This window comes from Cynocephalus volans, chromosome 7 (genome assembly GCF_027409185.1).
Source record: "Cynocephalus volans isolate mCynVol1 chromosome 7, mCynVol1.pri, whole genome shotgun sequence".
NCBI lineage: Eukaryota > Metazoa > Chordata > Mammalia > Dermoptera > Cynocephalidae > Cynocephalus > Cynocephalus volans.
This window is the reverse complement of record NC_084466.1, coordinates 123,957,084-123,981,177: the sequence shown is the minus strand read 5'-3', so window position 1 is coordinate 123,981,177 and position 24,094 is coordinate 123,957,084. Positions and strand designations below refer to the sequence as shown.

General features: G+C 40.4%; 1 protein-coding gene across 4 annotated transcripts in view; it reads right to left on the bottom strand.

The window, feature by feature from the left end:
• Positions 1-24,094, bottom strand: part of LGI1 (leucine rich glioma inactivated 1) — a 46,676-nt gene that overhangs the window by 15,048 nt on the left and 7,534 nt on the right. For 3 of the 4 annotated variants that reach the window (XM_063102328.1, XM_063102330.1, XM_063102326.1), the window contains exons 3-7: positions 14,859-14,930; positions 14,691-14,762; positions 3,354-3,425; positions 704-873; positions 267-431 (exon numbers count right to left, since the gene is read on the bottom strand). In XM_063102328.1, the coding sequence (XP_062958398.1) occupies positions 267-431; positions 704-873; positions 3,354-3,425; positions 14,691-14,762; positions 14,859-14,930 (551 nt within the window). The remainder of the gene's footprint in view (positions 1-266; positions 432-703; positions 874-3,353; positions 3,426-14,690; positions 14,763-14,858; positions 14,931-24,094) is intronic. The other variant, XM_063102327.1, reaches the window with a different exon arrangement.

Sequence of the window (24,094 nt, the reverse complement as noted above, 5' to 3'; positions counted from 1 at the left end):
ACTATGCTAGGTCCTATGCTAAGTTTCTTGAACACATGATTACATTATCTTATTAACAACCCTGTAGGCTAGGTATTATTCTCATTTTACACGTGAGAAAATTAAGACTTAGAGAACAATACCAGGTTATTTAGGAAATAGTAGAGTTGGGAATTGAATGGCTCTAAGTCTGCTCAAAGCATTTCCGCATACAACTCATCTCTTCCTATTAACCTTGGCTGAAGGAGTTTAGCTTCCTGCTCAAAATGTCACTAGGCTTTTCATACCTGTAATGTTGTCGTAATTCCGGAAGGTCTTTTCGACATGGTCCCATTCAAGGAAAATGCATTTTCCAGTAAAAGGCTGAGCGATGACCACATACTCATCATTCATATAAGAAAAAGTGTCTATGGACAGTGATTGATAAGGCAGGTCTTGAGACTTTGCAAATTCTGCAAAAATAGAAAATGATGAGTAATTGTGAGCTGATACCTCTTCCCTTGGCTAGATCTCAAATATTCATAAGAAATGTGTTTATGTTAGAAAAATAGTAAAATGGCAACTTTTCTTAATTTAAACACATGAGGTTTTAATGGTTCATAATTTTTAAAAAACTAAATTGTTCAGTTGGTTTCTAAGATATAAAAAATATCAGTTCCTGTACATGCAAAAAATTTAGCCATTATTTTAATTTTATGAGGTGGAATAATTTTGAGTACATTACCTGTAATGATGCAATCAAAATCCTTGGAGGACAGACTATTGATTTTGCGCTTCTTGTATTCTGGGGGGCCTTCGCAGTAGATGTCTTCGACAGTCGCATTGGTGTGGCCGAGCCATTCCACCAGCCACTTCAGTTTACAGTCACAATTAAATGAATTCCCCCTCAGGTCCCTGAAAAACAAACTTAGCTGCTTTTTTTTGGACAAGGGCCCTACCTACACAAGCATGGCTTCTATTTTGGCAATTAATCCCTGGTTTCGCATCATGCCCCACAATCTGCTTTGAACCTGACTGACTGTTCAGTTTGGGCTTGGAGAGTTACCACAGTGCACCCTTGAAGGCCACCCCGGTCGATGGAACCTCATAACTTAAGGTGGCTCAGTCTAGAGCTGTGCTGTCAATAGAAATAACATGTGAGCCACATAAGTAATTTAAAATTTTCTATAGCCACATTAAAAAAAGTAAAAAGAAAGAGACATAATTAATTTTAATAGTGTATTTTATTCACACCAATACATTCTCAAAATATTATTTTGATGTGTAGTTAATATAAATATTATGAGGTATTTTACATTCTTTTTTATACTGTCTTTGAGGCCCAGTTTATTATATTTACAGTATGTCTCAATTCAGATACTAAATTTTCATCAGAAATATATGATCTCTATTTAGATTTCATAAACTTTTAGTTGAAAAATAGATCCATACACCCAAGTTGTTACAAACCTAATTAAAAGTTTTTCAATAATTGAGCTGAGAATCAGTTTTTAAATTTAAATTTAATTTTTTAAAAATTAAAATTTAAAATTCAGTTCCTCAGTTGCACTAGGAACTCATTTCAAGTGCTCAGTGACCACAGTGTCTAATAGCTACCACACTGGACAGCACAGGTCTAGAGGATAGAGTGCAGTGATTATTGTATTGTATTTAATTAAATTGAGTGAGCTATTTGCTTTTTTTCTTCCTCACAGACATAATTAATCCTGATCCTCTTCTGTGGTCTACAAATTCAGGTTTAATAGGAAACGACTTCGACATAGCAGAGTTAATGCAGACATACACTAGCTCATGCCTGTAATAAACTATACAGGACAGATAGTTCAAATTTCCACAGATGACCCCAACTCACCAAGTTCTTGTTTATTTGCATTGCTTCTGTTCAGGAATCCCATCTCCTTTTCTGCTGACACAGACTTCCTAAGATAGGTGCTGCCTTCTCTTCTCATAGCACATAAATAATTTTTAAATGCTTAAGCACTTAAAAATGTTTTTCAGGGGACACCATCAAGAAAACCAAGAAATCCACTAAAAGCCATGTTGGCATAGATCCTTCTAAGAAAATTCTTGATTTCGGCATATCAGAGTAGGCCCTAGAGGACAAATCCGTATGGGATTCCGTAGAGACACCGAGCTGATTTCAACAGTTCTGTTTGTTTGTTTGGTTTTGTTTTTACTAGTGTTGGGGTACAGACTGACACAAGGATGGGCTAAAGGGCCCCCAGTGTGCTCCATGCCACGTCTGCCATGGAGCATCACCTGACTTCCAAGGCGTTCCCAGAACTGACCTCATCTCCCCAGAGCACTCTGATCCAGAACAATGAGTGCCAACCTGGCAGGGCCACTGTAAACCAGAGCGGATAACCGCGGTCTGTCCAGGACGCTCTCGGAAGTGTCCTGATTCAGGAATTGGGCTAACAAGCATGGAGGAAGGGCGGGGGGAATACTGTAAGGAACAAAGAAAGTTTACCATTTGCTTACTGATTTGAAGTTAAATACTGGGCTTATATTTGACAGATTTTGTTTGTGTGTTATTGGAAAAAAGTTGTTTTGAATGTATATTTTATAGCAAAATACCTGACTAACAAAAAATCTTTTGTTTTCTTATGTCCTTTCATTTGTTCCTGTATTCTACCTTACCATATTTAAATATATTTCTAATGTCCTAATGTTCTGGAAGACGATTAAGCTGAACTGCTTTCAAGAGGGTTAGACATATATTACTTGCTTTGCTTACAGCAAAATACACAAATTCCTTGCAAAGATCTTTCACTCTGAGGCTTAAAAGTCAAAGTTTGAAAGCTCTTTTGTTTGAAAAAGGGTCAAAAGTAATTAAGTTCATTCCCTTCCTGGGGCTTAAGCCAAATTCCTGGGGATTAAACCTAGAGTTGTTGTTCAGTCTAATGAGAGAAAAGGCAAACTTTTGTCCCTTCCCCTACTTTCTGCTCCATTTCTCTGTTGACTGACCAGCCCATGGGTGTAACCTTTCATCTTTACTCTGTCAGATTCCCAGACTCCTTTATGTTTTTCCATTGTGGCCCCATTTCCTGGACTTCATGAGAAAAAAGGGATCGTGAAATTTCTATCTGGGCATCCTCTTCCTACCCGCTCCAAATCCCTTATCATCAGTCCCTCCCATACAGGCACACACTTTGTCAAAGGAATGCCTGGGTACTATGTATTCAGAATTTCAATGGTAAATACCATAGAAGACTCAAACGTTAGTTCATGTAAGTTTAAAATCTAGGCCAATTAAAAATTTAAAGTAAAAAATGCAAATTTAATTTTAAAGCCAATCAAAAATTATAATCATCAATACCAGGCTTCCTTGTTAATTAATTAATAATAATCAGTGATTTCTTAGGTCCTCTTACACATTTGTTAAAGAATCCAGGCCTTTGAAAATATCTTTTGGGAGTGTCTGGAGATTGTTGTTTGCGAGGCTCCTGGAAGAAAATTTTAAAAAATAAATAACAAAAAAGTGATGTAGACTGTAATGATCAATTAAATAAATGCATTTAATGAGAAAGCTTAGCGATGAGACCCTTTTGACATTTCCAGTCTACTGAATTACTTGCAGCACTCTTTTTCTCCCAAGATACTACTCAGATTCCTGCTCTTGTATTTTTAATTCCTGACTTCTGTGCTTCAACACCCACTCAGTATTTATGCAACACTTTATGTTAGTAAACAATAACAACAAACCAGCAATAAAACAGTGTCTGGGCATTGATCTTTCTACTTAGAACAGAATATGAGATACTCACTCACAGTCCTTCAGTCTAGGGGATGTCTCTCAAATTGGTGATAGTGTCCCTCCCCGAATGTCCCCTCCCCTCACACGTGGGCTGCCCCTTCTGCTCCCTTCCTCCTCCTCACGTGCTCCAGAGAACAGCTAAAACTCCAACCCATAGTACCAACAGCGCCATCCCTTCACCAGCAGCACATCCTTTCTTCTTTCCAAAGTCTACGGCCTTTTTCTGTTTTTTTCTCTTTTAGCTCCATTCACTCCACCTCAGAAAAAAGCTTTCACACAAACACTCATCCATCCATCCTCTTTCATCATCTCCTTCTCTCATCTTCTTCCGGTTTTTGCCCTTTTATCACAGGAATTATTTTCTCTTTCTCTTTCTATTTGTTCTTCCATGAATCATTAGAATGATTCTAATCCAGGTTAATGAGTAGGAAATGGTCTCGACCGTGTCAAGGAAAGGGAAATGTGTCTATATTACAGAAATGTAAGCATAATAAAGAATGGATGCTGTATAATCAGGGCAGAGCACCAGGTACTGTAATTTTCTATTTGTAACTAGCACCATACATATACATGCTATATACTTTTCTTACGTTTTTCTTTTTTTTCACAATAGACATAAGAAACAAAAACTAAAACAAAGGAGCCTATGCTGTTGGCCTCCAAAGTCTTTGAAAATTCTTTCTGCTTCCCTTTAAAACATTCTCAAAATTTTTCTATGTCATCCACGTTCTCTAATTAAATATGAGATTTCACAAGTGCAAACATTCAAGATTTTTAGAACCTATTTTAAAGTTAGTTATGTTGTTTTTCTGGGTTTTCGAAGTTACTACTAGATTGGAAAACTTTTTTCAATGAGCCTCAGAACATAAGAGTGGGAAGTGAATCAGAAAGTTTCAGCCTCAGTGACTGTCAATTTTGTAATGAATGGCCACAACTTTGGAGTCATTCTGAGCTAGATTGAATCCTGACCCCACCACTCACTGGCTGTGTGACTTTAGTTATGTATCTTTTCCAGAGCTCAGTTTTTTCATTTTAAGTTGAGATAATAATATCTTATCTCATAAGATTGTTGGAAATAGAAAATAAAATAACCAAAGATGGTGTTTGTCATCCTCAATAAAGAGTAGCTGGGAGGTGGGGAGGAGAGGAAGTGCTTCTGCGTGTATATTGTTCAAGAAACACTTAGAAACTGACCATATGAATGTACTGTCATGACTGTTCACATATAGCAACATTAATATAATGCTGCTCACGAAGACTATTCAAGAGAATGTCTCCATAATTCATCTTACTGACTAGTGTTTGAGTGAAGAGATTTCCTGATGTCATGGATCAGTTCACAGTCACTCCCAAATTTTGCATCTCAATTTATTTTCCTGCACAGCGTGTCTTAAACTTATCATGCTAACTTCTCCTAAGTGGATGTCTCTCCCTGAGAAACCAGCATAAACTCCAACTAACTGCAGGGCACAAGTTTAGAGGTTACTGGGTCACAAGACAGTGGGCATGAAATAACTAAACAGTCAAATCCTGAATTACTGTTACCAATGTGGTTACACAGGAAGAGGCACCATGTTTGTGTTACTGTCCAAGGGGGATTCTTTTAAATAATGGGTGAATCTGGAAGTTTCGCTTCCTGCCCAAAGGAGTAGAACTCTAGACCTCATATACCCAAGGTGAAGTCTAACCACAGAAGCAGCTGGTGAAAGTTAGAGACACAGACTTGGAGCTATGGGAATTCTGGGATAGAAAGATGGTATTTTTGCATGTCAAGATGGCAGACTTTTAATTCATCAGACTGGAAAATGATGCTGAGAAAGGCGGGCTGGGCTGAGAGCTGTGGAATGAGGCATTCCGATTCCCAAGGACTGTGACAGGGTGGCTTTCACTCTGGGAACCAGAGGGTGGAGAGGCAGGACAGCAGGAGGGCACCAGAGGGAGAAATGGTGGATGGATTTACGCACCCAAAGCCACCCCTTCTCTGTTCTGCCACCAATTCAATGGAAAACTGACTCACAATGGACCACTTTTAAAGGTGACAGGATGGAGCTTCATGTTCAGGTTTGGAGAGCAGTAAGCATGAGAATGGTGCCAGGACTCTTAAAAGAAGCAGAAGCAAGAGAAAGCAAGACTCAGAAAAGACTGTGAGGCTTCCAGATGCCCAAGACCCAGGAACTGGAGTTGAGACAGCTTCCCTAAGTCTCTGGGAGGCTCCAGTGACACCAGGTTACATTTGGATAAAAAGAAAACATACAGAGGGATTTGGGCAGAGAATGACTTAGGAAAGCAATGCTGACTGAGCCTGGGAATTATTCTGCCAAAAATGTAACAGGTCCTGAGATAAAGCAACCTTCTAGTGCTGGCTGACTGGTATGGGGTGAAGCATGTATCAGACACATGGAAGAGATCAGCAGAACCTGCAGAGGTAAGAAGAGAAATATGAAATGGCCCCACCCAGAAGGAACTATATCTTTATTGTGGCCAGTTAAGAGTTTTTACCAGTTCCCAAGTGAAGAGAAATTGTAAGTTAGCATCTCAGTTGACAAGTGGGGAAATATTTGAGTTAGCGTTGTCTATAGCAGCAAAGAATTGGAAACAACCTGCATGGCCATTAATACGGGATCGCGTAAATAAATGATGGCTCACACTTAACAGGGAATATTCTGTAGGAGATTTTTATAAATGAGGTAGATCTCTATGATTAACATGAAGTGATGCCTAAGTGGAAAAAGAAATGTGGCAAATAGTGTGCAGAGTGTAATCCCCTGGAGGAGAGAGGATATATGTCTCTAAATGCAGAAAGAAAGCTCTATAAGGACACACAAAAACTGTTGATTGAGGTTACATCTTGGTGTAGGGGTCCTGGAACTTTCACTTTTGCTATATAAATGTGTGGATTGTGAGAGTTTTTATCACCAAGCATGTCTTATTATTTCATAATCAGAAGAAACAAAGAATGAAGTTGACTTTTTAAAAGGACGCCATTGCTTTGTGTATATATATATATGGTTCTGTCCAGTGAGGATTCAGTCATTCTAAATCACCCATTTGGCTGCATTTATCAAGTTCCAAAGCAACAGGGCTAGAGTGGGAATAACTGTCGTGGTCACCACTCAAGTGCCTGATAGGTCAGATTGTGCAAACATCTTTCATGATACCTCCTGCAGGATGGAGCTGCCTTGTTTCCTACAAATTTCCCACACAGTTGTGGGCCCTCACCCACTGGGGAAGTTTGAGACTACAGTCAGCCCAGGCTGGGTGCCATGACTGTGGGTTCCCTGTGCCGGCTGAAAGCCAGCCGTGAGGAGGGCCTGGAGTCATGCGCATCTAAGAGCTTAGGTGGGATTCTCTGCAGGGGACAGCTGCTGAGGACATGGGGGCCAGGGTGACCAGGAAGAAAAATGAGGCAACTCCTGTGATGTTCCCTGAAGCCTGCCCAGAATTTGGTTGCTATACAAAAGGGTGAATGAAATGAGATCTGACGCCCACTAGGTTGTTTAAACAGCTAGAGATATTGAGATAGCACTTTATGGGTTAAGGTTAGGGTCAATGTTAGGATTATTTGATTCTTCAGATTCCACCTCTGCATTGACTTTTGCCACCAAAAGCAAAATACCTGGATTAAATTTTCTCAGTTTCCTCCCCCCCTCCACCTCACTCCCAGCTCCACAGAGCAGCAATTTAACATTATTATTTTCCTGCATAGAAGCCCTGGTTGGAAGAGTGCTACATAAATTTGTAAAACTGGTCTTAGCCCTATTCCCTGCATCCCTTAGTGCGGTGTAGTGGTTTAGGTGCTGGCTTCATCTCAAGTAGACTAGGGATCAAAGCTGAACTTCATGATTCTCAGGAGTGTGCATTAGCCAACTTAATTTAACAGCTCTAGGATTCTGTTTTGACATCTGCAAAACTAAGTAAAGAATACCGATTTCATTTGTTGTGAGAATTAACACGCATTGCTAATATTAATATTAGTATTAATATTTTTGTACACACATTTGCAATGGATTCTAGAAAAAACTCTGTATATGCAGGTGTATTTTTAAGCCTTATGTGTGTCAAGACCACAAAAGTGATATTTTTCTTTGCTGTTGTTATCAAAAATAGTGATATTTAATATCTAAATTAAATAGTTTGAAATGCTCAATTCAGGAGGCTGAGATCATCTATTCTCCCTGCTTCTCTTAATAGAGAGAATTCTATGCCTTGGTATTCTTAAATGTGCCATCTTTTACGTTTGCTGATGCACACACACACACACACACACATGAGGGTACTTCAAAAAGTTCATAGAAAAATAGAATTAAAAGGTAATATGACTCTTTCCATGGACACATATATGCACACACTACATGCATACCTATATATACACATAGGTAATAATTATTTCTTCACTTCAAGAAAATTTGCAAAGTGCAAAAATTATTTAAGGAGAAAAATAACAATCATTCTGGCAGAAGAAATCACTGTTTAAGATTTAGTCATATTTTCTTCCAGTCATTAATACAGAGCCCATGTGACTGGTCCTGGTCTCATGTGATGGCATGAGAGGGTGTAACTCTGAGTTTGTGTGGAGGATCTCCTTCTTCTTCAAAGGTCTGTTTGAGATATGCTGGCAAGGGCCAGGGTCAAATCAATGCTGGATTTTAGAGATAAGTACAAGTGCTATTAAGGATAAGAGGAGGAAAAGCTGGAAGGAAAGGGAGAGAGAGGCAGGAGTCAGAGGCAGCCCCCAGAACTGTCAGGAAAAAGACTTTTTTCATGGTCTGATTTAAGGAGGATCAGGCTTCTAATTGGCCCAAGCCTGTCAGACTTGCTTTCAGGGCTCCCTGAACTCAGCTGCAGAGCACAGTAGAAATGGCACGGGCTGGGATATCTGGATTTGAGCTTTGGCTCTTTCCTTTTCTATAAAGTGAGTGATCGCTCGGTCAGAAGGATCTCCAAGTTCTGTTCTTGCTCTTACATCACATCTTTATACTTTCACTGTGAAAGGCTTGTGGCTTCATCTTTAATAATAATCAGACAACACTAGGAGAGGTTATTTGAGGGGTGGGGAGCGCACTGGAATACCTGACTGGGATGGGGCGGAGCTGATTGAGAGAGGTGTGAAGACAGGGCAATGAGGGATTTGAGAAAACAGGTCATCGATGTTAATTTTTTTCTAGGACGATTCTGCAGTGAGCAGTGGGAAGGTGGTTTATTCCCCACTATATCCCCAGTGCTAGCACAGTGCCCAGCACAAAGTAAGGCCTCAGTAGATACTTTTAGATGAATGAATGAATGAGGCAGGCTGGAGTGGATGACTAGACAAAGAGCGAAGGATGCGTCTCTCAGGCCCCTTGTGCCAAGACACTGAGTTAGGGAGGAAGTGCAAGACCCTGTGAATGACCATCGCCTCCCCCTGCCCTCACCAGGTGCCCTCCCATCCCTCAGCCTCAAACCCTATGGTAAGAACCCCAAAGCAAAATGGAGACTCTTTAAAGTGTGCCTTCAACTAAGCACCATTATCTAGGTCCTGATTCAGTCTACCTAAGAAACAGTCTTCAAAGCACCCAGGATATTGCCCAGCTGTACATCTAACTACCTTGAAAGTAGCTGAATAGGGTCAAGCATTCTCAAAGGCAGACACAATTCCTTCCTGACAGAAATGATGACTATTCCCTACAGGTTGGTGTCTCATGGTTTACCTGAGAACACCTCTGAGTATGATTCTGGAACCCACCAGAAAGGCTCCTCTCTACGGCAGACTGACCGGCTCAGACAGCATGTTTGTTTCAGTGCCGCAGGACTCTGCTGCGAAGAAAGCATCCCCCACAGCCATCTGGAGAGCTCTCCCTGCAATGCAGGTTCTCAGCTTGGGTTTGTGTCTCACTGAACTGTGGTGCTGTGAATGCAGTTATTTTAGTTTTGTGTGAAATATTTAAAGGAAAGAAGTACACTGCAGCATCTGGAATCCTGATCCAGGACTAATAGGGGTTAGGCAGTGAGTTATAGTTTATTCCTGCACAGTGGTGCTGACTACATTCCAGGCTCTGTTCTAAGCACTCTGCATATATTTTGACTCATTTAATCTGAAAAATAATCTTAGGAGCTAGGTATTCCTAAATACTTTGTTATCTCCTGCCCCCATTTTTAAATTATCATCATCACCCCCATTTTACCCATGAGTAATCTGATGCTAAATGACCTTCCCAAGGTCCTATAGCTGTTAAGGGGCAAAGCCAGCTTTTGAACCCAGGCAGTCTGGTGGCAGAGATCACCCTCTTTGTTGCTTCATTGCACTACTTCTTTACATATATGTCATATGTCTAAAATGAAGACATCCTGCCTGAGTGATTGGGGACACATGGGCATCCTGACTTTGGGGACTGTTACATACATTCTTTGTACCCCCACAGTGCTGAGCACCTAAATACTCCACAACACATACAGATTGATGACAATTTCCCCCCAAATATTTTTACACATGCATGCAAACAATCGTGGCTCCACTGGGCTTTAACCACAGTGACATTATCAGGGAATTACTACTAAAAAACTCATGAGTATAACTATAAATCAATAAAAAATGTTTGGAGATTTTGTGGTTATTGGCCATTAACTAATTTTTTATTCATTTTTTCCTGATTACAAAAATAATACATGCTCATCAGAAAAATCGAAACCTTGCTGAAACATATAAACTATTCAAACATTAAAGTTAAACACATATAACATTAGGACGGTGATTCAAAGTAAAGTAATTGAGAGAGGGTCCCAGGATTTGACAGGCTTTGTAGGGACTTAAGTATAAGGGACTTTCTCTCCATTTTCTGAGAGCTAATTTGCAGGTGAGGAGGCTCTTGCCTGATAGACAGGTCTATATAGTCACTTTTAAGTTGTCTGTATGTTTCTTCAGAAGATAAGTCTACTGAAATACCTGTATAGGAAGGTGAGATAAGTTCAATGTTTGGGAACAAACTAAATTTACATAAATGCTCCAGCAGGCCCCTTGGAGCAGCTTTAATGTTAGGCCAGAGTGGGAACCAACTGGATCCAAGAGTATATGTCCAATCCCAGCTATCTGCATCAGGAGACTAAGAGCAAGGGTAGGGCTCCTGTCTTCAGGATTTTCTCTTTCTTCCCTAGTCATGTTTGCTCCTCAAATCATGTCCCATGGAAGGATCCAGACAGTTCAATACAAGCTTTCTGGTCTGCTGTAATTGACATGGTGAAGACAGACCTAGACTTCTTGTCAAAGTACTAGATGTCTTCTGGCTTTATCACTTACTAACTGGAGAGCAGCTTAAACTCAGGGTGTGTCCCCATGTTCTCATCATCGATGAGAGCAGTGCTACTGCCCTGTCTCTTTCATAAGTGTGTCAGGAGATTATAATGAGGTCAAGAATATGAAATAGCTTTGTAAACTCTTCCTGCATGTGTGCAGGTTAGAGGGCAAGGTGATAATTCCTCACTGCTTGCGTGTTTGCTTTTGATTTGGAAAAACTGACTTGAGGTGGAGAAAAGTGCACATTGAAGCCTAAAATCATAAAAAGGAAACTAATGGCTCAAACAAATGCCAGATTTATTTATAAGTGGTGAATAATGGAAAATGAACTTGATGTACTAAGCAGGCAGAGGAATATTTGGGTTTCAAAGCTTCCCTACCCCATCTCTCCTTGAAAGGAACAAAGGAAAGAAGAAAGGAAATAAAGAAGGAAGGAAGGAAGGAAGGAAGGAAGGAAGGAAGGAAGGAAGGAAGGAAGGAAGGAAAGAAGGAAGGAAGGAAGGAAATATACCTTGAAGAACAGCATAATTAGAAAGGAGAACATAACTTGTGGACAAAGACACTCAGGGAGAAAATATTTGTCTAATTTCTCTGGCTAGACTGAGATCTTCTTGGGTAGGACTAGATCTTATTCATCTTTGCGGGTCCTACTCCTTGTAAAGTATGTGTCATGTCCTAGAAACTATTTAGGATGAGTCACATGGCACTGCCATTTTTGTAGATCAAAAAAAGAGTCTAATATTGGCAATGCCATACAAGTCAACCTAATAAATGTTAGATACAGATGCAAGAGACCTACGGGTCATATTCGTTCAGTCAACCTTAACCTTCGGTCTCTTATAACACCTCCTTCCACCTCCAGCACCAGCCCACAGAGGTGGGACTTCTCTTACACTCTCTGTAAGATTCATGCCTCTCTTTGAAGGCTGCCCCCTCAGAATTCCCTTGAGCCTGAACATCTTTAGATATTAAGCACATGCTGTACCAGTCTCCTCTTCTTATAGTCTCCATACTTCTAAAGAGAGGGCTTCATTATGGCCCAAATTTAAATTTCCATTTCATTTGATAGACATAATAGACTCCAGTCAAACAAAATGGGTGTTCTTCACTGGGGCGTTGTACAGATTTTTTTTCTTTTCCCTTTTCCTCTTCCCTTCCCTCTCTTTTTTCCCCTCCCCTCCTATCCCTTCTCTCATTTCTTCCTCCTTTCCCTCTTTCTTTCTCCCTTCCTTCCTTCTTTCCTTCCTGGTGAGACAGGGAGACATTTTCTCCGTTCTGTGCAGGGAGCCTGAGTGAAGCCCCAGGCCTTTAGGCTGGAGAGGAGATACACCCCATGAATTGGGCATGGCAAAGCTTATAGCGCGGGTTCCTGGAGAGGACCCCTGGGTCTTACACCCTTCCTGCACCCCTCATGATGCTGAACGTTGGACAGGGGCCATGTTGAATGAGATATATGTGAATCAGTGGATCTCAAGTTAAGGTCATGAACTTCCATTTCTTCTTCCATATATTTGATACTTTTCTTTGGTTTTGTCTGAACAATGAAGTTTGGCAGTGTTGGGCTCTGTGATAAAGTTGTATAACATTCATTCTGTACACAGCCATTTTTGCACCATATCATTGACATGAAGAACAGCATTGCAAATGCTGTTTTTATTGTAATGACTACTGAAGGCTTGAAGGGTATGATTTTATAAAATAAATCCAGTCATCAGCTCCCCCTTGCTGCAAACCAAACAGCAGGAGAGAACAGGTCCTGGTAGAGGTGGCACAATGACCATGTGCACACACTAGAAAGTCAGCTCAAAGGGCAGGCATTTCTGCCTGCTTCGTTCCCTGTCAGGGCCAAGAACAGAGCTGGGAATGACATGCTGTAAGGGAACAGGTTAAAGTCAATAGATTAACTATGACACTTAAATCTCTTGCACCTTTATCTAACACTAATGAAATACATATTAGGCACTTAAGAAATGGTCATTGAATGGATGAATACCCAGAGCAATTCAACTATTGAGTTGATGTTCTCCAAATTCCATAACTAATCAGTTCACTAGTCATACATCCCCTCTAAGACTCTGTTTCCTCATTTCTAACATGAGGATTACTGTACCTATTTGGCAGGACTATTGAGAGAATGGAATGAAAATTGATGTAAAGCACAGTGACCAACATAACAGTAGGCACTTAATAAATGTCATTGCCTTTTCCCCTCATGCCCTTCTAGTTTCCTCAAAAATAAACTGTGTGTGTGTGTGTGTGTGTGTGTGTGTGTGTGTGTGTGTGTGTGTGTGAATGTGTCTGCAGGGATGGGGAGGCTAGAAGAAACAAGTTGCTCAGTTCGTTTTGTTCAGGGTTTCTCCACCCCCGACTATCCCATTTTAGGCTGGACAACTATTTGCTGTGGGGGGCTGTCTTCTACCCTGCCTTCTACCAACTAGATGCCAGTTACATCCTCTTACTGAGACAACCAAACATGTCTGTAGATGTTGCCAAATGTTCCCTGGGAGACAAAATTGCCCCCTTTAAAAAACAACTGCTGTAGTTCTAATCACCCATTGAATAATTAAAATATTTTATTTATAAAGAAGTTGTTCAGGTGCTGTGTAGACATTACCTGTGGCTATCTTATGTTTAAGTGTATATAAAGTGAAGGTTTGTACAGAAAAAGAAAACAGCAAAAATCAAATTGAAGTATATAATCAGCCTGTAATTATTCATGAAGTGAATAATGATGTAGACAATAAAAAAATTATTTCCATCACACAATTTCCCTGCATTAGATTGTTTTTCTAATCATGGTTGGTTTAGGTTAAATATAGTAATAGTATAGTAATAGTTAGTAATGACTGGGAGAGATGATGAGTGTACATGGCGAGAAGACATTTGAGTTTCTTAAATCTTCATGGATACCCATAGAGTGGGTGCTTTAACCACTGGTGTTCGAACTGTGTATCAGTGGCTTTTCAGTTAAAGTTTATTCCCAATTTAAATTGCTTGTCTTTTCAGTAAATTTCCATAACTAACCTTTCATTTTGTTTCTTCCTGTCCACCCTTTCAGATAACGCCTCTGGCATGGAAGTCACAGTGTGCCTAAGGTTTTTTTTCAGGATTGTTGAGGTTAGCTTGGCCCAAAACAAACTGGGCTAGGCTGACAGAGCCTGCAGACCTCTCTACTGAGCCTGCACGAATATCTGACCTTTGAAGTCAGAGGGCGAGGGCTCCACCTCCAGATCATGTTCACACACACGTCTTCTGAATATGCAGATGGCCTGTGCTGGCACAATCACTGAAGGACTCCTTCAAAGCCTTTCACCAATCACAATTCTCCACGCCTTGCACTGCCCCTAACTGCTTCCCCGTAAATGTACCATCCTTCTTATTGCAGATAAGACAGATCTGAGATGCGAATCTCTCATCTTCTCACAATAGCTGCCTTGTGATTAAACCTTTCTCCACTGCAAAGACACGTTCTTGGGTGATTGGTTTTCCGTGGTGCATGGGCAAACTGACCCCACTCGGTCTGGTAACAACTGCTTTGTTCATTAGCAACCCTAAAAAGTAATGGCAGGCTAACTGGTGAGCCCAGTTGGTTAGAGTGAGGTGTTACAACACCAAAGTCAAGGGTTGAGATCCCCGTACCAGCCAGCGCCAAAAAAAGAAAAAAGTAATGTCAACATTCATACTTACAGGTGAATTAAAGACTTTAGTCCCCGGAAAGTATGTCTTGAAATGGACTTGATGTTGTTGTTTTCAATGAATCTGCAACAGGTTATAATATTTTTGTCAGACAGCTGTAGGAATTTGAGCATTTGTTCTGAATCATCGTGTGAAAAAAAAAAGGTTTTTTTTACTTACAAATACTCTAGATGTGGAAGACCAATAAAAGCATCATCACTGATCATGTCAAAGGAGTTTGATGTGAATAACCTGCCCAGAAAAATACACAATGGAAACGGTTAAACTAGCAGATTGTCAATCTTTGCAGCTTTTATCATGCAGAGGAACAAGTAGGAGTTGTATACAGAAAATGTCTGGATGTCTGTCTTTTACAATGTTATTTATGCACATAATCTTTGTAGCTTTTTTTACTCCTAATGATCTCCTCATCGAATGCGCATGGAAGGGGGCTTTGTACCCCACTCCTCACAATGATGGCTGTCACGTGCCCCGGGTAACATTTTGAGATACAATAGGGCAGGTATGACAGCCGAAGCAGCCCAATCAACATTTTGCACGTTTTCATGGCAAAGACACTAACCATCTTTTCTACTTGCTCTGGAAACCTCTGTCGCGTTCTGACTGTCCAAAACAATGGTGCTTTGGTGTCTGAGGCCTGGGAAACCAAGAGAGTTTTAGCTCCGTGTCCGGTTGTGCTGTGATATCTCATAGCTGCCAGGCCATTGACACAGGCTCAGGAATGTCAACTAACTTCCTTCTTCGAAAATAGGACAGACCGAAGACGGGAAACATTGAGGCTTAGACCCATTTTATTGATAAATAGTTGAAAAAACACTTTCACTTGGACAAATTTATTTACAATTTAAAAATCCGCAGGGATTTGGTTTTGAAATTATTGATGAAAAAGAACATCATCCCTGTTCTTCCTCACACTCTGTTGAACTCCTTGGAGAACTTGCCAGTTTTCAAAATGAGAGGCTTAAAAAAGGTACTTTTAGGCCAAAGAATACAACAGTGTATTGTATAATATTATAATAATATAACAGCAGCAGTAATAATTCTGTTAGTAAACCTTGTGACTTTTACTTTTGAAGCCCAGGGATTAAAAATAACTGCCACTAATGAGCTCAGTGACTTTACTCTGAGCCTGTTAACTAGGAGATCTCACTTTCTGAACATTTATGAGCAGTTTATCTGACATCTGAGATTGCTTCAGAATAATCAGGGAAGGGAGACATCAAGGAATTAGAAATGAATTCGGCATCGATTGATAATTTTTGACACTGAAAGATGGGTAAATAGGAGTGAGTTTTACTATTTTCTCTACTTTTATATATGCTTGAAATTTTCCATTAAAATGGGTGGTGGGAGGGGGATAAACCAAACAACAAAATGAGATCCTCGCTTGCATTTCTTCCTGAACTAACAATCCTGGGGTGGTGTTGGATTCTCTTCCAATCCCTTCTCCCTCCAACGTCATAGTTTTATAATTAATTTATTCCCTAGGCTCTCACAAGCCAACACTAATAAACAGTGATACATATTAGAGCTCCATTGTTGTAAAATCCAATTCAAAGATTTATGATTTCCGTCACAATTCTAGCAATTGTCTCTTCTGGGAAACAACAAGATGCTCAGCCTTCCTCCAAGGTAAACTAACATCCAAAAGCTTCCTAAGGTTCCAGACTTTTGTTTCATTTTGTATAGGCAGCATTGGGGTTGGGGGAATGGAATACGGCAGAAATAGGTACAGAGAAATACCTCCCATGCTCACTGGTTGGTTTGCAAACTGTCCCACAGCTGGACCAGCGACTTCATAATTACACGCGCCAAGTCACCAGAAGCAATAGCTTCCATTGCTAGTTTCCCTTATGTTAAATCAGATGCAGAACAGAGCGGGAAATGGCTATTAGTGGGCAGAACTTGCCCACACATGTCACGGAAACAAAAGAGAGCATTTCCACTAGAATTTTTGTCTGAGTGTACATTGCTTATCCCTGGCACCTGTAATAGTGAACACTGAATAAATATTTGTTGAACAAAGAGGAATTCACTTTACATTAAATTCTGATCACTACTAGATTACTAGAGTGAACGTTCCTTACAGCAGGGATTTACCCTTATTTGTTTTTGTGTCCCCAGTCAGGGGCACAGGTCCTGGCTGAATAATGTTTGTTGAACTGGACTTCAAGGACTAAAATCTCTGGCTAAAACTACAACTACAGGCAAAAATCTGGGTGAGTATTTGAGGAAAAGAAGCCAGAACACAAGGAAGTACATTCTATATGATGGCACTTACATAAAGTACAAAACCCAGCAAAACTAACATGATGGTAGGAGTCAAGATACTGATTACTCTTGGTCATGCGTAGTAACTAAAAGGGAGCAGAGGCAGTGTCTTCGGGGTAATGATAAAGCTTGGTTTAGTGACCTGCCTGCTAGTTACAGGGGTGTTCACTTTGTAAAAAATCAAGATGTACACTTATGATATGTGTGCTTTCCCTTATGCATATTATACTTCAATTAAAAAGTTTTTATAAAAGCCAGAAAAAATCCCTCTGACTAAGATAATAATAAATACCATAGTCCTTCAATTCTAGATTCACTTGTAGTTTATATGGACGTATAAAACTATATATACCTTCTAAATATGGTTGGATGGGCTATCCATTTTATTATCCTATGTATACTTAAAAGGCTCCTGTATCATGTCCTATAAAAAGGGTAAAATTTCAATCTTTCATTTTTAAAATATATTTGATTTAAATATTATGATTTGTTATTGAACCAGGTATGTGACAGTAGCTCACAGTCCCTGTTAAGGGAAACTGCACCCACCCTACCGCATGTTTACAGACAGCAGACCTGGGGCTGACCAGGGTGGCTGTATTTTATATTGCACAACCACCAGCCCTTTCTATAGATTATTAGGGCAAGAAAGATTCAGCTCCTGCCCCAGAGTAGCCAACCTCTAGGTTGGGCAGCATCCCACGGCTCAAGTAGCCTGGGTCAAAAAGGTGAGTTGAGCTAAGATTAGATCCTTCCTAGGGATTTGGCAAACTGAGAAATGGAGCCAGCCAGCAGAAGAACCGAAGGAAAAAGGATGCCTCAAAGTTGAGTTGGATCCATGGTGGGCAAAAGGGTGTGCAAGGAACACTTTGGAGAAAGCAGAATGTGGAGCAGACCCCACAAAGGGAAGTGTGTTTGAAGGTGGGCACGGGAGGGACGCCTAGATCTGCGTTAGATCCTAAGCCAGGGATTCTCAATCTCGGTTGCACTTGGAATCACCTAGGGAGCTTTAAAAACACTGATATCTTGCTCCCACACTCAGGGATTCTGGTTAAATTTTACACCTGGAGTGTGGCCTGGGATAGTTAAAAGCTCCCCAGGTGACTCATAAGCATCCAGGGATGCACATGCTAAGCTTTCCAGGTCTAAACAGCACCCCCTCTCTACCTGTGGTGACTGAGAGGCCTCTGCTCCTTGCAGGAAGTCTGATCGGAGCAGCTGCTGCGGGACATGGAGGTGCTATGGATTTTCCTGTCCCACAATTACGTGTAGCAAGAGACTGCAATAATATGAGTCAGATGTGACAACAATCCTCACGACAGCAGCATCATGGAAGGGTTTGTGGGGACCGATGTTCTGCCTGAATGACCTTGTCAAGCAGCCATCCTGTGGGCTTGTGCAGAGGCGGTATAGAATTTGCCCTCTGCCCTGGTCCTGTGGGAACACTGGAGGTCTCTGCCGCTTCCTCTTTTCCCAGGGAGGGAAGGGGCCAGGCATTTTCCCCTAGAATTTGGTGGAGGTAGACACAGGGATATGCCTTAACCTATCTGTATCGTCTCCTAAGGGCTGCACACTTATGGATTCAGCAGAAAAAGAGACTGTGGGAGGAGCGGGGAGGATTTTTCTCTTCTGTAACCAAGGGAGTGTATGCTTCCTTACCAGGAGGGAGATTTAGAAAGGCTGTACAGTAGGATTATTGAACTATCGATGGTTTTTAAGTCTCTAGTTCTTTATTGCTAACTTGTAGTAAATTACACGTCCAATTCAGAGAATGAAAATGCCTATCTGCCCACGTCCTCCAACATTTAGTATCATTATTTTTGTTTCTTTTTGTATGAACTCATGTCTTTTAACTGTTTTCCCTGCTTTTTAAGCACTTTTTATTTAATATGAATATTCTTTTCCTATCTTATTTCATGTTGAGTTTTCCCCTACTAATTATGATTTGACTTTTCATTCATAATTTTTAACATATAGATGCTTTACATTTTTATTTAACAAAATATATCAACTTCCATTGTGTATGGGTTCTCTGCTTTTATTCTTAAAATCTTCTTTTCTACCTTGACATAAATGAAATATTACATAATCTTCCCTTTTTATTTTTTTTTTTTACTTATTTCTTTACATTTAGCTCTTTAATCCATTTGGGACATTTATGTATGATGTGAGGTGAGACACTACCTCAATTTTTTCTAAATATTTACCAAAATTTACCCGAAGTTTTGTGGAATAATTAATGCCTCCCTGATTTGTGAGTGCTGCTTCCTTCAAATGTCTGCTATTTTATTGCTTTTTTTCCAAGGATCAAATCTTACATTTATTTATTATTCCCTCTGCTTCCTAATTCATTTTATCTTTTCATCATTATTGTCTTTTTTCCTCCTGGTTTCCTTAGGATATTCACTGAGTTTAGTGCTCAATAATATATTTTTAATATTTCTGATTAAAAATAAAAATATTTAGAAATATAAGTCTACTTCTGTGTAAAGCATCCAGTAAGTTTTGATATGTAATAATCTTTTTAAATTGCCTATTTGATTTCAACAGTTATTTAGAATAACATTCTTAAAGTTCCCTGTTGATGATAGGTTTTTTGGAAAAAGCTTTCATAATTTTATTATTAATTGTGCATTGGGATCGATCAGAAGATGTGACCTGTGAAATGTCTGCTAACCCCAAGCTCCAGCTGCCTCCATCCAGCTGCCTGTAGGGGTGGGTCACATCCCTTCATAAGCAACAACACTTTAGCAAAAAGGCCATAAGGCTGTTAAGGAATTTCTGGTTGGGCTCAAAGCTAGGACCAGCAGAATTTACTTCAAAAGGAGCAGAAAAGTAGGTGACAGGGTTAGCATGGAGTTCATGGTTTGGAGGGAGCCTGGGGCCAGCGACAGAGAAGTAAATGAAGGAGAGGGGATCTAAGAATGAGGGTCTAACTGCAGGGGCTCAAGGCAAAAGCTGCTCAAAGTCCAGCTGAGAGGCTAGAGACAGAGTCCATCAGAGTGAGAGGACTGTGTAGGCACACGTGTGGGTGCCAAGTCTGATGGGCCGCTGAAGAGCTTTCGTGCCCTGGCTTCTCACCTCTTCTAGGGGCCAGGGAAGGAGCACACTGAAGAGGGAATCAGGGAGCCTGAGTCTTAATTCCTACTCAGCCTTGTCTTCCATTTGGCCTTGAGCACACCACTTCTCCTCTCTATGTTGTAAAACGAGCGGGCTAGCCTAGATAGTTTCTTTTAGCTCTAAAGATGTATGAGTCTGTATTTGCAGCATTGCAGGCTTCATTCATGGAAGAGTAGGCATGGAGGGGTTGGGGTGCAGGGAGGCTAATCTGCAGATGGCTGAACGGTGGGGGGAGGGTGACCCCTGCTGAGAAAACGTCCCATGTCTCAAGCCAGACTGCTCATCTGGTCCCAGATCACAGCCCCTGACTGTAATGACACTTCCTCAGACTCTTTCCAGTCCCCTGTAATGTCTTGACTGCCATGAGAATTGTCATTGGCCCATGAGTGCTCTGCATCCTATATTCCAGCCCAGAGCAGGTTCTCCTGGCTGTGGAGGGGAGATGACTTAGGAGGTTCTCCCATATTATCCCCCTCTGTGAAAACTACTCTGGATGAAGAAGAGAGGAGTGAGCAGCCAGTACCTTGTTGTCACTTGGAGACTGCATTGACTGGATATAGAAGAGAGAACTGGACTTCAAAGCTTGTAACTGCCACTTATTATTGTACATTAATGCCTTAAGTAGGTGAATAATGTTCCATCATCTGTTAAAATGGGAATTATAATAGCAAAAAGACTTTTGGATGATTCCAACAATTACATGAGGTAATGTATATGAGCGTGTTTCCCATGCTTTTGCCAAAGAATATCTAAGCAAAGAACATAGACGTGAAATGTCAGAGTTGAAAGAGCCCTGACATATCGAGCAAAGTTCCTTAGTTTTACTGCTAAGGAAACTTAGGTCCAGTGGGCTTGTCACTTGCCCAACAAGACTTTGATAGGCACTGTCCAGAGTATTAAGCAGCCATGGGAAGTGTGTAGGAACATGAGTGTGCACATTCCCAAGTATTTATGGGTCTGTGTGTTTGTACATGCATGTGTATATTTGTTTGTAAATGAGTGCACAAGATGCACAGTTACAACTGTTGGAAGCTATGAGGGCTCAGGTGGAGGGCTTGCCAGCTTGTTTAGAGCTGGCTTTGCTTAAATGATTCAGACCTTCTGGTTATTACTAATATTCTCTTTTATCCAAAAGTATAGGGCTGGTTGAATGATAATTAATAATAGGCTGATGATTCACATTAGTTAAATGCACACATTCTAAGTGCATATGCCATGTGAATAATTTACCTTTGAATATTTTAAAATATGCTCTTAAGATAGGAAAGCATCAAATGGGAAGCATTGCACGAGTACATTATTTGACAGTTCTTTTTGACTCTCATTTTTGAAAAACGTTTTCAATGTAATTCAGCTATCCTTAAGTAGACTACCACCTCTTCAATGTGGATGGATTGGGAATAACCTAATTTTGACTCCACATTAATCTGAGTGGGGGGTACTCCAGAGACATATATAGTCTAACTTCTCTTTTTAGATGAGGAAACTGTGGCCTACAGAGGTTAAGTGATGACCAAGGTCACATTTTTTGTCAGTGGCAGGGCCAGGATTAGGCTGTAGGTTTTAGATTTGTGGGGACACCCTTGGCAAGCACACTAGCAAAGATTTGAGCGTGGGCCTACTCCTTGGTCTTATGGTCCATTACCCCTCTTCCCAGGACAGTCAAAACTGCCTTTTCTAGGAGCTGGCACAACTAGTCATACCCACACTTCCCATGTTTTTATAAAATCCCCCTCTATCTCCCTGATTGTGAAACAACAAGAGGAAGCAGCTAGAATTTCATCTAAAGACTGTTCTGTGCCAGGGCTCATCTTAGCAGGTTGGCATCTCATTTTAATCCTCAGATGAATGCTGTAATACAGGTTTTATGTTCCCTGCTTAGAACATAAAGAAAACAAGTGTGACAGGTAAAGTAAGTCAAAGCTTGTAAGTGGCAGAGCTGGGACTCCAGGCTCAGGCAGGTTCTTTTCATTGGGACTGGTTACTGGCCAGAAGTGAAGCCAGCTTCTCCTTTCTTGTTCCATCAGCTCTGCCCAGTACCTGCTGCAAACCTACAACAGCCTTGTGCAGTATTTCCCAGAGGATATTCTCAAGAATGCAAGAACTTCAAGGGGCTAAGAGACTTCCACGAACAAAAAAATGGCAGATAAGTTTAAGAAAAGTGGCTTAAAGAAGTTAATCAGGGTTCTTAACTATGAGAGTCTTTTCTATCCTTAAGTAGATTTTGACTCTTCAAAAGGGAATTAAATATGCAGCTTCCCAATCTTGTCGATAAGGGGATACTTTTATCATTGAGCTTTACCCAAAATGAATATTCCATGAAACAAACCCAGGGAAATGGGTTTAGCTACTCAGGAAACAGCTGTGAGGGAACCCGCTCCAAATAAAAACAGCAAGAGTGTAAGCTCAGGAGCCTTTTTCCTGTTCAGTTGGCTGTGAGTGATCGTCTCTTTCCTCCCCAAAAGGAACATCTACTAGGAGATCTCTAAAGAAGAGGTTTTCCAAGCTGCTTGACCAGGTGGATAGGTGGTGGTGAGCCCTGACTCTCAGATATCACATCAATAAATCCATGCTAATGAAATTGGCTCAAGTCACTCCTTCTATGGAGACTAACGGTTTAAAGTATGAGAATGGGATTCTTTCTACCTGTCTGTGCTGTGCTATCCAGCCTCTCTAGAACAAGGTGAGCTATAAATAATTAAGCTAATAAATAAAATAAATATCACATGCATATATTCCCAACGTATGTTTCATAGAACCAATATTCTATGGGATGTTAGAAAAGTGAAACAACTTTAAATAATTTCAGAGATTTTAAATGCCAAGGTGCAGCATGAATAGCCAAGCAAGGAGAGAATGTGCAGTTTCCCAAATTTATTTGAGCACAGACTCTTTTCTTTCAGGACAACTGTGCCACAGGACACAAGTTTAGAAAACACTGGTATAAGGTGTAACTTTAAAGTAAATAAGGCCTTTTTCCTTTGCTCTTTTCTTTCTCTCTCTCTCTCTCTCTCTCTCTCTTCAGCAGAGAAATTGGAGCTTACACATACAAATGAGAGTTGAAACCTAGGGAAACTAGATGTTCTTGCCAGCAATGCTGCCCCTCTTTCAAAGGGCTTTTGAAACTCTTTTTCAGTCATTGTCTCCAGAAATCAGGACACATTCCCCTGAATACTTTTGTTAATGGCAAAGGCTGACCCTTTGAGAGGGAATTTGATTTTAGGAACAAAACTATGCAAAGTCAAGCCCGATAATTCATGTTTAGGAGGAAGTAAACAGAAGTGGTTGAAAGTGAGGATGTGGGTTAAAGCCCAGCTCTGCTACTTATTAGGGGTGTGACTTTGAGGAGGTTGCCTAAGTCTTTTAGGACTCAGTGCTTCATCTGTGAAATGGAGATAATCATACCCACCTCAAAGGGTTATTAAGGATAAAATAAATAATGAGATATATAAGGTGCTTAGCACCAGACGATACAAAAATGACTGATGCCCTTAACAAAACCATGCTTGATTTTATTGCATGGCTTGTAAACTGGCAGTGAGAACAATTCTCAAACAAGGATTCAGAAATTCATAGCCATGGAAGCACAGTTGGGAAGAATTATGATGAATTCATCCATGATGAATTCTTTGTAGGTCAAGAGTTATTTGTACATATAAATTTTAGTCTGTATTTTTTAAAGATTCAGCACTTTTAAATCATATTTTACACAGCCAAACACCTGCCATCCTGCTATGTAAATGGACCCAACAATTCCTTTCCAGTCCTTGCCCCGTGAGAGAAATACTGAAACACTGTTATACCATCAGCCACTATGTGGAGGGCCTGGTAAGATCCCTTTGGACCTGTTTGGGAGACTGAGAATTACATTATTATTTTAACGATAACTTTATAACAGCCAATTCCATATTATGAGCCTCTGTCAATTAACAATTTAATTTACTGGTTTGTTAGAACTGATAAAATAATTTTTGTTCATTTCTTTAACAAGATCATTTTCTATA